Here is a 10,979-nt window from a genome sequence, read left to right on the forward strand (position 1 = left end):
CACAGCTTGCTTCGCATTATCCAGCATGCCCCAAGAAATTTTCTTCACATTATCAAGCGTATACTGTACATGATGTTTATTGAGTTGGTTCACATTAGAAATGTCCGCGGAGTCTGTTTGGAAGGATATGTTGTGTTATATGGATGATTCTACATGGGCATTGATGTATAGGCGTGCTGCTGCCGGCGCTGTAGATGAAAGATGAAAGAAATTGAGGATGTGAGGATTAGTAGCTAGTTCAACGTTACTAGAGCAGCAGTGCGCCGGACGTGTTCATAATGCAATTGAAACATACCTGCCAGAGACCCTTGAGGAAGGGCTGCAGAGTTGCAAACCCCAAGAGACCGAATGTTATCGTCAAGAACAGATACACGATAAACTGGTCTTTGTACGAATCACGTTCTATTATGAATCAAAACAGGTCGTATCCATCAGTTGTCCATTGCGCACAATTTTGCATCGCTGTCATTCAATGTCGCATAGAAGTGCACACGCCTGCTGCTGCTGCTGCTGCTACTACTACTGTCGACGCTCCCCACCTTACCGAAACAAGTCGTGATCAATTCGTCGCCCTCTCCTGTTCCGACTCCCTTGCACATATCAGGCTTATTATCCAGACAGTATTGCTTTGTGCATGCTAGACAGGCTTTGGACGATCCTCCGAAAATCGGATGTTGTGTATCTCTTGGCAGGGCTGTGATCGTCTTTTCTTGTCCGCAGATGCATTTGCAAAAACTAATCGGGTTTGCTGCCAGCGCGACCTGTTGCATGAGATAAAGAGCACCAAAAAAGGCGGACATCGCGTTGATTAATGTCGAGGTTCTTTGTCGTTTGCTTCATGACATCCGCTGTTCATATTGTCATTAGTTTTGATGAAGCCGCATCGAGGCGTCGTTCTGTACCTGAACAAGTGCAAACAGACATAATACTACGAGGAGAGAGGCGAATCCTTTTGACCGTGTTCCTTTGTAGTTGACCATGGTGTCCTGCTTCTGTATGGTGTTTGCTTGCTCCGTACTGCTTCGTGTAAACGAGCGACTCGCTTGAGTGAGCGACCAGCCAAAATTTATGTTGCTCGCTCAAATCACATGATCTTTCTGCTGCCAAGGAAGCTCGAAGTTATCTATTTGACAACCCGGGTTGCCATGCATTGTTTGCCAGCCCCCTCTAATTGCACTAACCCACATCTGCTTGCTCTTGCCATTCCTCCTCACTGCCCCACTACTCCTCCTCCTCCTCCTTTACCCCCGCTGAGGAGTCATTACATTAGCCTACCCACATCCTCGTAGCATGGATCCAGCTATACTGAGTAGAGCCGACCTGACCGCTGCCTCAATCGCCGCTGCAGTGTATGTGGATTCAGCAGGCGGGCCAAAATAAGTCTCGTAGTAGCAGTCAATTAGGGGGGGTTGGCAAATAATGCATGGCAACCCGGGTTGTCAAATAGATAACTTCAGGAAGCTCTGGTGTCAAAAAAAAAAAAAAAAAAAAAAAAGAGCAGCCTGTGGCACGCCTGCACGTCTGGAGGATCTGACGTCAATAAAAAATAAAAAAAAATAAAAGACGAGCGAGCGACCAAGATCTCTTTCTCGCGCCCTCCGTCTACGGAATATACATTCATAGGTCAATTGAGTCAACTGGATACTTGCAAAGGCGATTTTATTTTCATTTTATTGTTCATGTTGCACTACACATAATGGTTATCAAATCCAGACTTGCGTTAAACAAACCTACAGAAAACAAGATCACAAAAAAGAGAACATTAGCATGCCTGCAAAATACTCTCTCGGTCTCAAAACCACAAAACAAGTGTTTGTGAAGGGGGTTGATAGGCTCATATAAATTGGTAATGGTTATCCACACGCTTTTGGTTGAGAGTGGTGCATGGGTTGTATCATCATTGCCTGTTCCCTTCCCATGAAAAAATAAATAAATAGCAATTGAACGCAATTGAACGCAATTGGACGTTGGGAGTAGAGTATCCTTTGGTTCGGAAAGTTGGGGACAAGTAGACGCACCTTTATCCTATCAAATGTCCTGCAAATCCTGCAAATTCCGAGCGAGCAAAAAAATATCTAGATGCGACCGAGTGAAAAAGTTGATTGGTAACTTGATCAAGCAACTCAATCGGATCTCGCGATCCTTTCCTTGGTGAATACAACAGTGGAGCATTGAGCACAATAAGGCTGTCTCCGTGCGTGAAGAGAGAGGAAGGGCATGTAAGATCAGGACATTCGATTAAGTTGTCGTTCATTCGATTTCCGAGAGATTCCCACGAAATGTATAAGCATCATATCTGACAAATCCTCCTCCTCTGCACAGTGCTCGAAAAGAGTAGTTGTTGGATCCAGATGGCAATCAATTGATGATTGAGGAGAGTGGTTGGTTGGTACTTACAGGTTGGTGTTCAGAGTGGACAAAGACGAGTGTTGGGGGAAGAAGAAGAACGAAGAAGAGGGAGCAGAAAGGCAGGGTTGAAGAAGGGGAAAAAAAAAAAGAAAAGTTGTTTACAATTCGGTTCCAGAGTGACCCTTAAAGACTCAAACGCACCAAAGTATTTTTTCTCCTCGCGCGCGTTATTTGCGATCAATTGACCAATAATGTGCCGTTTCGCACTGACGCGACAATGACATAGCGCGACAAACCCTATTTCTATTCTTTTTCATTTCCTATGCGCTTTGCATTATGACATATATGATGCCCACCCAAAGATGATTCTCCATACTCTGCCTGTACCCTGTCTTCTCCATGATATCTCGCTTCCAGATACAGCTTTGTATATGAGACAAATATGATATGATGACGATGCATTGGGGTATGACACCCAGTGGATCCGCGTTCAGATATCGCCAGGTAGAAGAATAGGTTGGGGGATCCGAGGTGTCCAACCACAGCATAGTAAATGATGGGAGGCATGACCGATCCCACACACGATGAATGGTATAAAAGACAGCGCTGTACCCCTTCTTTTCCCTCTTCTTCTTATTCCCCTTTTCTACTTCTACATCATCTCTTTCCTTCTTTTCAGCTCCCCCTTCTTCACTTTCACACATACCCACTACTTCACATCAACATGGACAGCTACTACCAGGCTTCTCAGAGCCTTATCAACACTAACCTGGCTCGCTATCCAGTCTTGGCCGTCGGTCTTCCCCTCGTCGGCGGTTTCCTTTCTGCAGTGCCCGCACATCGTCATGTGCAGGGATACTATGACTCTTTGAGAAAGCCTGAGTGGGCACCCCCTTCGTCGGTCTTTGCGCCCGCATGGACGGCATTGTATCTCTCGGTCGGATATGCATCCCATCTGGTTGCCCTCCGCACCGGACCCAATACTCTTCCCTTGACTCGTAGCTTGGCTCAGACTGGATTGGGTATCTATGGCATCAACATGCTCCTCAACTTTGCTTGGTCTCCTTTGATGTTCTGGAAGAAGAAGATCGGTGCCGCCCTTGTTACTGCCGGTGGTTTGACTGTAAGTGCTTCTTTTTGAATTATTTGTCCCGTTTATCCCACGGTACATGATATGATATGATATGGGTCGAGTCGATTCATGGAAAATCAAAAGGAAAAGGCGGCTTTATGGACTTCATGAGGCCCCATATCAATGCTTGGACAGGAGTGAGAAGAGGCAGTAGCGACTATCACGGGGGCTTCAAGGATCCAAGTTTCGCTTTTTACGGCATTTTGCGCATAAAGTTGGATGTGATATTCATCGAGGGCAACCTTTCCCTATGTGAGCCCATGGCAATACATTGCACAACCCCACGTCAAAAGTCAGGGCCCTTGGGAATCGCCCTTTCTATACCACGCAGTTCCGTCTTCTCACATTCGTGCACGCAACAGCTACTCATTATTAACATCCGCTTCTATCCTTTATCCTCTCCCGTCATGCAACAATAGGCCTCCTCGATTGCTATTTCCTACTACTTCTTCAAGGTTGACAAGATGGCCGGTTACTTGACCCTTCCCTACGTTGCTTGGCTCGGATACGCAACCGCCCTCAACTATGACGTTTGGATCAAGAACGCCCAGGGCCCCGCTGCCGACCACGCCCGCAAGATCGGCAGGGACGTCAACGACGCCGCCAAGCACGCCAAGAACGAGCTCAAGGATGCTGCTGAGCACGCAAAGAGGGATGCTAAGGACACTGCTCGTCATGTCAACAAGAACGCTCGCCAGGCCGCCAACGAGGCCACCGACAAGATCGACCACGAGCTTCGTTAAATGGTTTTTCCTTTTCTTTAATGACCACTTCAGGATCGATGATGAGATGAAACGCGTGAGAATATTCCGGGTTCTCTGATTTTCATAATCCCTTGTACTTTTCCCTCCCCCCTTTTCCCTTTCATTCTCGCTCGATGCCTTTGTACATGCTTATCATAATAAACGCTTTTCTTTAAATATATCTATATGCGCAAGTGCTTTATCTATTTCACGCTTGCTACACACCTAGTCCACCTGCCTCATGGCGCCCTCCAAATCGCCGGCGCACAACATGCGATACGAATGATCAAATGCTCTCCACACCCTGCCCAAGGTCTCGCCACGGCACGTCCCCGTAATGTTGCGATGGTGCAAGAATGGATCCACGACCCTGAACGTCGGTAACCGAAGGCTCTCATTATGCCGTTCCTTGCTTGTCTTTGGCAGCATCCCGCCCCTGCCCACATGGATTGTCGTTTCCGTATAATTGAAACGGCGCGAAAAGAACTCAAAGAACTCGATCAGTAACCTCCCAAGCGACTTCTTATTCGCGCGACCCGATCCCGTGTGCTTGCCATCGCTATTATCATCGAATCGGCAGTGGACCATATCATTCTTGCTCGAGTTCACAAGACTTGGGGTGCTTGTCGTAATGTTCTTGGTGTTGTGGTTGATCCGTAACGTGAGTTCCTTCATCCGCTCAAATGGCTGCTGCTGCAGTTTCGGCAGCAAAGGGCTCGATCCCCATCCCCAGGCTGTGCCCGAGGGCGTCGACAGACTAGACTGCTGCAAAAAGACGATACCCATCCAGGTGATCGCATAGCTGCTGAGGTATCCACTCCTAGAGTCGTTGATTCCTTGCGCCTTGCAGATAGCTTTTAATATGTACAGGAACGGCTTGACGCGTTCATCGATCGTGGTGTAAACCCGGATCAACTCCGAATTAACGACGCCGAGATTGTTGCCTGTATTAAGGTCACACTCCATGTTGGTTTTCGGATCCTGGAACTTGACAATCGGGACCATGGCGTCAGGGATCGCAACAACGTTTTTCATCTGGCCACGGGTGGAGAGAATGTTGGCTATATTGGACATGTTGTTGAGCTGTTCATGGCTGTGGATATTGGGGCCTGTGATACAGAAATCGGCATCGCTATTTGCCATTAATAGTCCACTCACGAACGATCTACGGATATTGACAACATCGTTCCAGGTCAGTCAATATATAGAAATGCAAGCATTAGTATGGCTATAGGAAGACCGAGGCAAACAGTTACCCGTATGCCTCGACCTCGAAGTCCTCGGCTGGAAAAGCGCCCGAAATGATGTTCTGGAGCGACTCTCTTAATTCCTTGTGCCTCTCAATCAGTCCAGTCGGTGGAAGCAGTTGCTAGGGACCCAAACCAATGAAAGCTGTTTAGTACGATGATGTATTGTTCATGTCTCCTCCTCGTTTTTTAGACGTTCTCAGCTCACCTTATACTTCGCCATAATATCTCGGGTCAAGCGACCATAGAAGATGGTGTCTTCTTCCTCAGGTGCCAAATCCACTAGGCGCAGTTCGTCATTTGCTCCTCTCCAGTCGTACAAGGTCTCGCTCGACCTGGAAGCAGGTAAAAAGCGGATGATCCTCCTAGGGCTCCCTGTGTACTCTGTTAGATACATCGCTGCCATCTTATCGATCGCCGTATCGACTCCCTGCGCCTCGGAGCCTCCTGCATCCTCAGCTTCAGAGTCCGAATAATCCGTTGGTGGGTCTCGATTCTGCACTACCCCTTGCCAGAACCCTGGGGCGCCGTTCACGGTCCTGGCCAAGGCCCTCTCATGGTTCCGTCGCTTGATCTTGCCGTTAAATTGGCGAGTGTACTTCTTGACGCCTTTGACGTCCTTGATCGCCTGGTCTACTCTTGCATCGAGATCGCCGTTAACATTGCGATTGCCCCTCCTGAAGTCCTTGCCGTCGACACCCATGTTTTGAATCTCGACAACGTCGCCTCCCGAACCATCATGATACCAAACGCGCTTTCGAAGGTGCGCAATGATTACCGCGATCATATCCTGCGAATGTTTGTACACGGCCGAATAACCCAACGAGAACATCTCCCGATGTGCTTGTCCATCCGCAACTGGTCCACCATAGTGTCCCTGTCGACGACGTGTAAGCATAGGACCCTCATACCCAACATTCTTCCGAACGGGGCTCAATCCCTGCTCGACCTCGTCATAATCACTAAAATCGTTCTCGTTCAGCTCATCGATACCCGCACCATCCATCAATTGGGATTCATCGTCCAAGGGAAAGATCTCGTAGCGGCCCCAATGATCCAGGGCCCAGGTCCGTACACCCTTGGCGTTCAAAAGCTTAGATTGGAGGATGAAGTGTGAGAAGACGGCAGTGTGGCGGTTGGCGAGAAACTTGGGCTCGAGACAGAGACGGTAGGCCGCGAGGAAGTCGTAGGCGATTTCATCATACTTGAGAGGGAAGTCGTATTTTTTTTGGGTCTCGAGGCGGTTGCAGGCGCGTTCGTAGAGGATAGTGTCGTAGAGGATCCCGACAAAGTCACCATCGTCCCTGGCCTGTTCAGCTTGGAGCTCGGCCTGAGAGAGTGCGCGAGGGGCGGATGAGGTCGCGGCGGACATGGCGGATTCCTGTTCTTGACAAGTGTTATGGAATGAATGAAGAAAAAAGGAGAGAGGAATGGGTTCGGTTGATGTGGACATGGGTGACTGTTCGAGCTCGCTATGGATTTAATTAGACTTCCAAACAATGGCATTCGTCCTCGACCATTCCATAGTCCGTTGGAAATTAGAGTCAGGGCGCCTATGCATCTGGCCAGCAATACTCTTGAATTCTGACACCCATCGAACTGTAACTATCCCAAGCATAACCGGGAGAGCGACCAAGGCTTGGACAGCTTGAAGTAATTTATCAAAGCACAGATACAGGTCATGTCATGGTGTTGGTCAAAAGAATACAGTGTTGAACATCGTCCATGAAACCGTCGGCATCTGCAAACAGCGTCATAGCTGCGTTCGTGTGTTAACGGCCAGCGTTAGCCCTGGCACATTGCAGAGTATCCATAGCTTTATCCTCAGTCGAGAACAGCGGCAGAAGCTCGGAACAAGGGAAAGTTCGGAGCTTTGGAGAATAGTACAGTCGAAACTCGTTTTTATCGCATTTTCCGCGCGCAAACCTGCAATAAAACCTTAACTGGGGATTGAATTGAATCTCTCTGAACGAGCTATTCTAAAGCTGAAAAATACAGCCACATATTCAGTCACATGCTCTGCTGTTGATGCAGAATCCTTTTTTATTCTCATCCATCTCTCAAAGCACACACCAGTTGCTTCACTGACCGTCGAATATCCACTGTATTCTTAGACCTCTGCTTCGCTCTCTGTCTCATTTGCTTGAGGCCTTCGATGCTTACAAGGTCTCCGGCCAGATCTTCCAGCGTTCGAGCGGCTATGTCCCATTCCTCGTCTGCGATCGGTGAGCTTGAGTATCCGTCATGACTAACTTCTTCAGACTGGACGCTTTCTCCTTCATCTGCATTCACCAGCTGCTGCACTTCCTCAGCCAGCTCCTGCACGTCCTTGTTTCCTACTACTCGGAAATTCCAATTGTTCTCCATAGTAGTCTCGGCGATCAGATGCTCGAAGTATACCTTCTCCTGCTCTTCGTATTGGTCGTGCCGGGAGTAATGAAGTGGATGTTGCTGTTCAGCATGGATTGGCCGTCGTCGTCGGGGCTGCTCGCACATTTCCGTCGGAAGAATTGGCGTCTTGGCGAAGCAGTTTCGCAGCGTTAGAGACTTCATTCGACTCCATGCATAGGGGATCAATGTCCAAGCGAGTTCGTTTGAGATACATTTCTTCTTTTCGTAGTTGCGAACGAGATAGGTTTCATAGCTGAGCATCTCCAGGAAAGCTCGTTTGAAAACACTAATCACCCCTGCGTCGAGAGGTTGCCTTACTGATGTGGTGTTTGTCGGGAGCCGTCGTATGTGAAGATGCTTCCAAGGCGTGTTAGCTCGTGGATCACGCATGTCGATGTTGTTGTGCGCACCTGCAGAGTCAAGAAGGAGAAGAGTTGGCTCCGAAAGATCGTCATCAAGCATTTGTAGCCACCCTACGAATAGGGCCCTGTTCATTCATCCCGAGTTTGTTTTTTTCATGAGCATCCTTTTCGCCGAATCTTTCTCAATATCATTTGGAATGCTTGTGCCTAAAGTAAAGAGCATCACAGAGTCGTAAAGGCCAAGAATGGAAATAAAAAACACGAATAAATAAGAGATGATTGCAACACAAATCATTCATTAAACGTATTACCGATGACCAACGGCTTCAACGAATCCTTGGTGTTTGCCATGGCGAGAGAGGAACCAGAAGCATTAATGCAGAATAGGATGGAGACCCTGCAGCTCCTGTTGGCCTTGGCGCCTGACTTTGATCCTCGAGTTGTGTAAGACTTGTCGTCTAGCTCCTGTAAGTAAAAGCCGGTCTCGTCGCAGTTGAATATGTTGTCCGGAGTGTACTGGGCGCAAAGCTGACGGATGTCGGTAAGCTCCGATTCAATCGCCTCCAGATCGACCGATCCTGCTTCTCCATGAAGCTGGCAATAGGTTATCCCATGGCGTTTCTTGAAGTGATTAAACCACGAGGCTGAAAATGATAGTGGTGCCTCAGACACGGTATCGCCTGAATTGTCCTGAAGATCGACTAGAATCGTACATGTTTTCTTGATCATCTTGCCGTTGACAGGGACATTCTGTCTCCGCTGATCTTGTAGCCACCGATAGAGGACCTCCTCAATCATTACGCTCTTGTCTTCGACGATGTAATGAGCGTCCGGGGGGTGCGTCTTGACTGCAGCGCGTAATTTGTCTTCTCGTTTGAGCATGCATTCAAGGGTACATCTCGGAAGATTGACTCCTATCATGCGCCCAAAAGAGCTGTGGGAAAGCTTGATCGGGAGGTTTTCCTTCCGATCATGAAGATAATGATATATGTCCAGTAGTTCGACTTGCTGCTCCAGGGTGTAAGAGACTCTGGCCATTGGGATCTTGAACTGCTCGGCGTCAGGAAACAGAATGAGCACATTCATATCTACGCCTGGCATAATACAAAAGCATGTTGTATTGTGCTTGACGAATATGCTCGGCATCCTCAAGTTCGTGCTTGGTGTATTTTTTGCGATTCTTGGCAGGAAGGTGTTGAGGAGTTGGTTTTTGTTTTTTGCTTGTCGCCGCTGCATGGGTCGAGAGCGACTCGTACTGTCGTTTTAGGGGAGAGGTTGTAATCATGGTGTTGAGGTATGTAGAATGCAACATGAGACGTGAGGAGGTATGGTTGAGGCAGAGCATGTGACTGAATATGTGACTGTATTTTTCAGCTTTAGAATAGCTCGGTCCAATTCAATCCCCAGTTAAGGTTTTATTGCAGGTTTGCGCGCGATAAAAACGAGTTTCGACTGTGAGTCATGTCATCGAGGCAAATTCATCAAAACGCGTTTTGCTCCATTCTCACAACGCTCTTGTTCATTGCCTTCCAGACAACCCACACCCATCAACGGCTTCCCGCGCCTCACATCCCATTCCATCCCAGATAACGCCCCTCTCATCCATGGCGGCAAACGCACTCACCCTCTTCTGTGTCGTCGACGGCGAGTCCACAGCCAACGCGTTCAAAGTCAAGCCAGACAGAGATGCAGACGTCAGTGACCTCAAAGAGCTCATCAAGACCAAGAAAACGCCAAAATTTGACGATCTCGCAGCAGATGAGCTTGCCATCTGGCGCGTCTCGATTCCCATTGTTGCTGCCGAAATGCGCGAGCCAGTCATCTTTGATTCCCTTGACTCCAAGGAGGAGCTCGGCCCAGCAATGGACCTTTCCGAGGTGTTCAAGGAAGGTGTACCAAGGAAGACCATCAACATCATCGTGCAACGACCACCCCCGCCAGGTATGTCTCCAGCTCTCTGCAGAGTGATGATTGATATTCTGGCGCGTGTTATTTACGTTACGTTATTCTTTTTTTTTTCTTCCGATAGCTCCTAAAAGAGACCGTGAAGAGAATGCGGGTGAGTATTATTGATCTTTTCTAACCACCTCTTGTCTTTTACTCAGTCATGAACACAGCTGACGTTACTTATGACATTTGTCGCCTTGATGCAATGTTTAACCCGTGTAAAAAATATATGATATATAGACCTAAAGTTTATGCCGAAGAACAAGAGAGTCCGTATTATCGAAGGCTGGAAGCCATATAAGGCTTCCGACGGAAAGTCAGTAGATTTGCCTCTCTCTTGGATTGAGTTTCTTCAAAGCGCGAATTTTGAGCCCGAACCGCGCAAGGCATTCGATCACCTCAAGAGCGATCTTCAAGCTGGCGACGCAATCGATATTCCAAGTCTGGGCCAAACCCCCAAGGAATTTGGACGTCATAGCCCAGGTCAAAAATTTTTCGTTACGGAACAAATGCTGGAGCTTTGGAAGGACATTTGCGGTGAAAAGGATCGTACATACAGACGGGTCCTGTCCGGTCCGATGGGCGTTGGCAAGTCGTACCTCTCCTATTTTCTCGCAGCAAGAGCGTATGCCGAAGGATGGCCCACTCTCTACATATCGGATGCGGGAAAGCTGGACACAAACACGCAGGAAGAATCAACAATAGAAATAGTCAGGCGCTTTCTGGCTATCAACAAAGACATTTTGACTGCCGCTGAGCTGGAGAAGCTTGTAGACAACTACAACGGGGAAAACGACATTTCCAATAG

At 48.2% G+C, this 10,979-nt stretch overlaps 4 protein-coding genes across 4 annotated transcripts; 2 read left to right on the forward strand and 2 right to left on the reverse strand.

Moving 5' to 3' along the window:
- Window positions 1–63: 63 nt before the first annotated feature.
- On the reverse strand, window positions 64–1,110 carry BC939DRAFT_470828 (uncharacterized protein). Its single transcript, XM_051558168.1, has 4 exons — window positions 903–1,110; window positions 545–761; window positions 296–402; window positions 64–188 (listed from the first exon to the last, which is right to left on the reverse strand). The coding sequence occupies exons 1-4, from the start codon at window positions 978–980 to the stop codon at window positions 150–152; spliced, it is 441 nt and encodes a 146-aa protein (XP_051406043.1). The 5' UTR covers window positions 981–1,110; the 3' UTR covers window positions 64–149.
- A 1,809-nt stretch (window positions 1,111–2,919) lies between these two features.
- Window positions 2,920–4,410, forward strand: BC939DRAFT_470833 (TspO/MBR family-domain-containing protein). The gene is made up of 2 exons (XM_051558169.1): window positions 2,920–3,472; window positions 3,901–4,410. Exons 1-2 carry the CDS (start codon window positions 3,074–3,076, stop codon window positions 4,222–4,224), a joined length of 723 nt encoding a protein of 240 aa, XP_051406044.1. The 5' UTR covers window positions 2,920–3,073; the 3' UTR covers window positions 4,225–4,410.
- BC939DRAFT_73291 (uncharacterized protein) lies at window positions 4,377–7,264 on the reverse strand. The gene is made up of 3 exons (XM_051561868.1): window positions 5,680–7,264; window positions 5,481–5,593; window positions 4,377–5,389 (listed from the first exon to the last, which is right to left on the reverse strand). The coding sequence occupies exons 1-3, from the start codon at window positions 6,922–6,924 to the stop codon at window positions 4,450–4,452; spliced, it is 2,298 nt and encodes a 765-aa protein (XP_051406045.1). The 5' UTR covers window positions 6,925–7,264; the 3' UTR covers window positions 4,377–4,449.
- Window positions 7,265–10,068: 2,804 nt separating this feature from the next.
- Window positions 10,069–10,784, forward strand: BC939DRAFT_470852 (uncharacterized protein). The gene is given in 4 exon segments (XM_051558170.1): window positions 10,069–10,165; window positions 10,254–10,283; window positions 10,412–10,434; window positions 10,454–10,784. 4 exon segments carry the CDS (start codon window positions 10,087–10,089, stop codon window positions 10,493–10,495), a joined length of 174 nt encoding a protein of 57 aa, XP_051406046.1. The 5' UTR covers window positions 10,069–10,086; the 3' UTR covers window positions 10,496–10,784.
- The last annotated feature ends 195 nt before the right edge of the window (window positions 10,785–10,979 follow it).

The sequence above is a fragment of the Gamsiella multidivaricata genome (genome assembly GCF_025024155.1).
Source record: "Gamsiella multidivaricata strain RSA 2152 chromosome Unknown BC939scaffold_151, whole genome shotgun sequence".
In the NCBI taxonomy this organism is placed as follows: domain Eukaryota; kingdom Fungi; phylum Mortierellomycota; class Mortierellomycetes; order Mortierellales; family Mortierellaceae; genus Gamsiella; species Gamsiella multidivaricata.

Coding starts and splice junctions, on each gene's coding strand:
- BC939DRAFT_470828 (XM_051558168.1), bottom strand. CDS start 980: ATGGTCAACTACAAAGGAACACGGTCAAAAGGATTCGCCTCTCTCCTC. Junction 403..544: donor ATTGATCACGACTTGTTTCG/GTAAGGTGGGGA, acceptor GATTCATAATAG/AACGTGATTCGTACAAAGAC. Junction 189..295: donor TCCTCAAGGGTCTCTGGCAG/GTATGTTTCAAT, acceptor TTTCATCTACAG/CGCCGGCAGCAGCACGCCTA.
- BC939DRAFT_470833 (XM_051558169.1), top strand. CDS start 3,074: ATGGACAGCTACTACCAGGCTTCTCAGAGCCTTATCAACACTAACCTG. Junction 3,473..3,900: donor TTACTGCCGGTGGTTTGACT/GTAAGTGCTTCT, acceptor ATGCAACAATAG/GCCTCCTCGATTGCTATTTC.
- BC939DRAFT_73291 (XM_051561868.1), bottom strand. CDS start 6,924: ATGTCCACATCAACCGAACCCATTCCTCTCTCCTTTTTTCTTCATTCA. Junction 5,594..5,679: donor ATATTATGGCGAAGTATAAG/GTGAGCTGAGAA, acceptor TTGGGTCCCTAG/CAACTGCTTCCACCGACTGG. Junction 5,390..5,480: donor TTCGAGGTCGAGGCATACGG/GTAACTGTTTGC, acceptor CAATATCCGTAG/ATCGTTCGTGAGTGGACTAT.
- BC939DRAFT_470852 (XM_051558170.1), top strand. CDS start 10,087: ATGGACCTTTCCGAGGTGTTCAAGGAAGGTGTACCAAGGAAGACCATC. Junction 10,166..10,253: donor GCAACGACCACCCCCGCCAG/GTATGTCTCCAG, acceptor TTCTTCCGATAG/CTCCTAAAAGAGACCGTGAA. Junction 10,284..10,411: donor AGACCGTGAAGAGAATGCGG/GTGAGTATTATT, acceptor TATGATATATAG/ACCTAAAGTTTATGCCGAAG.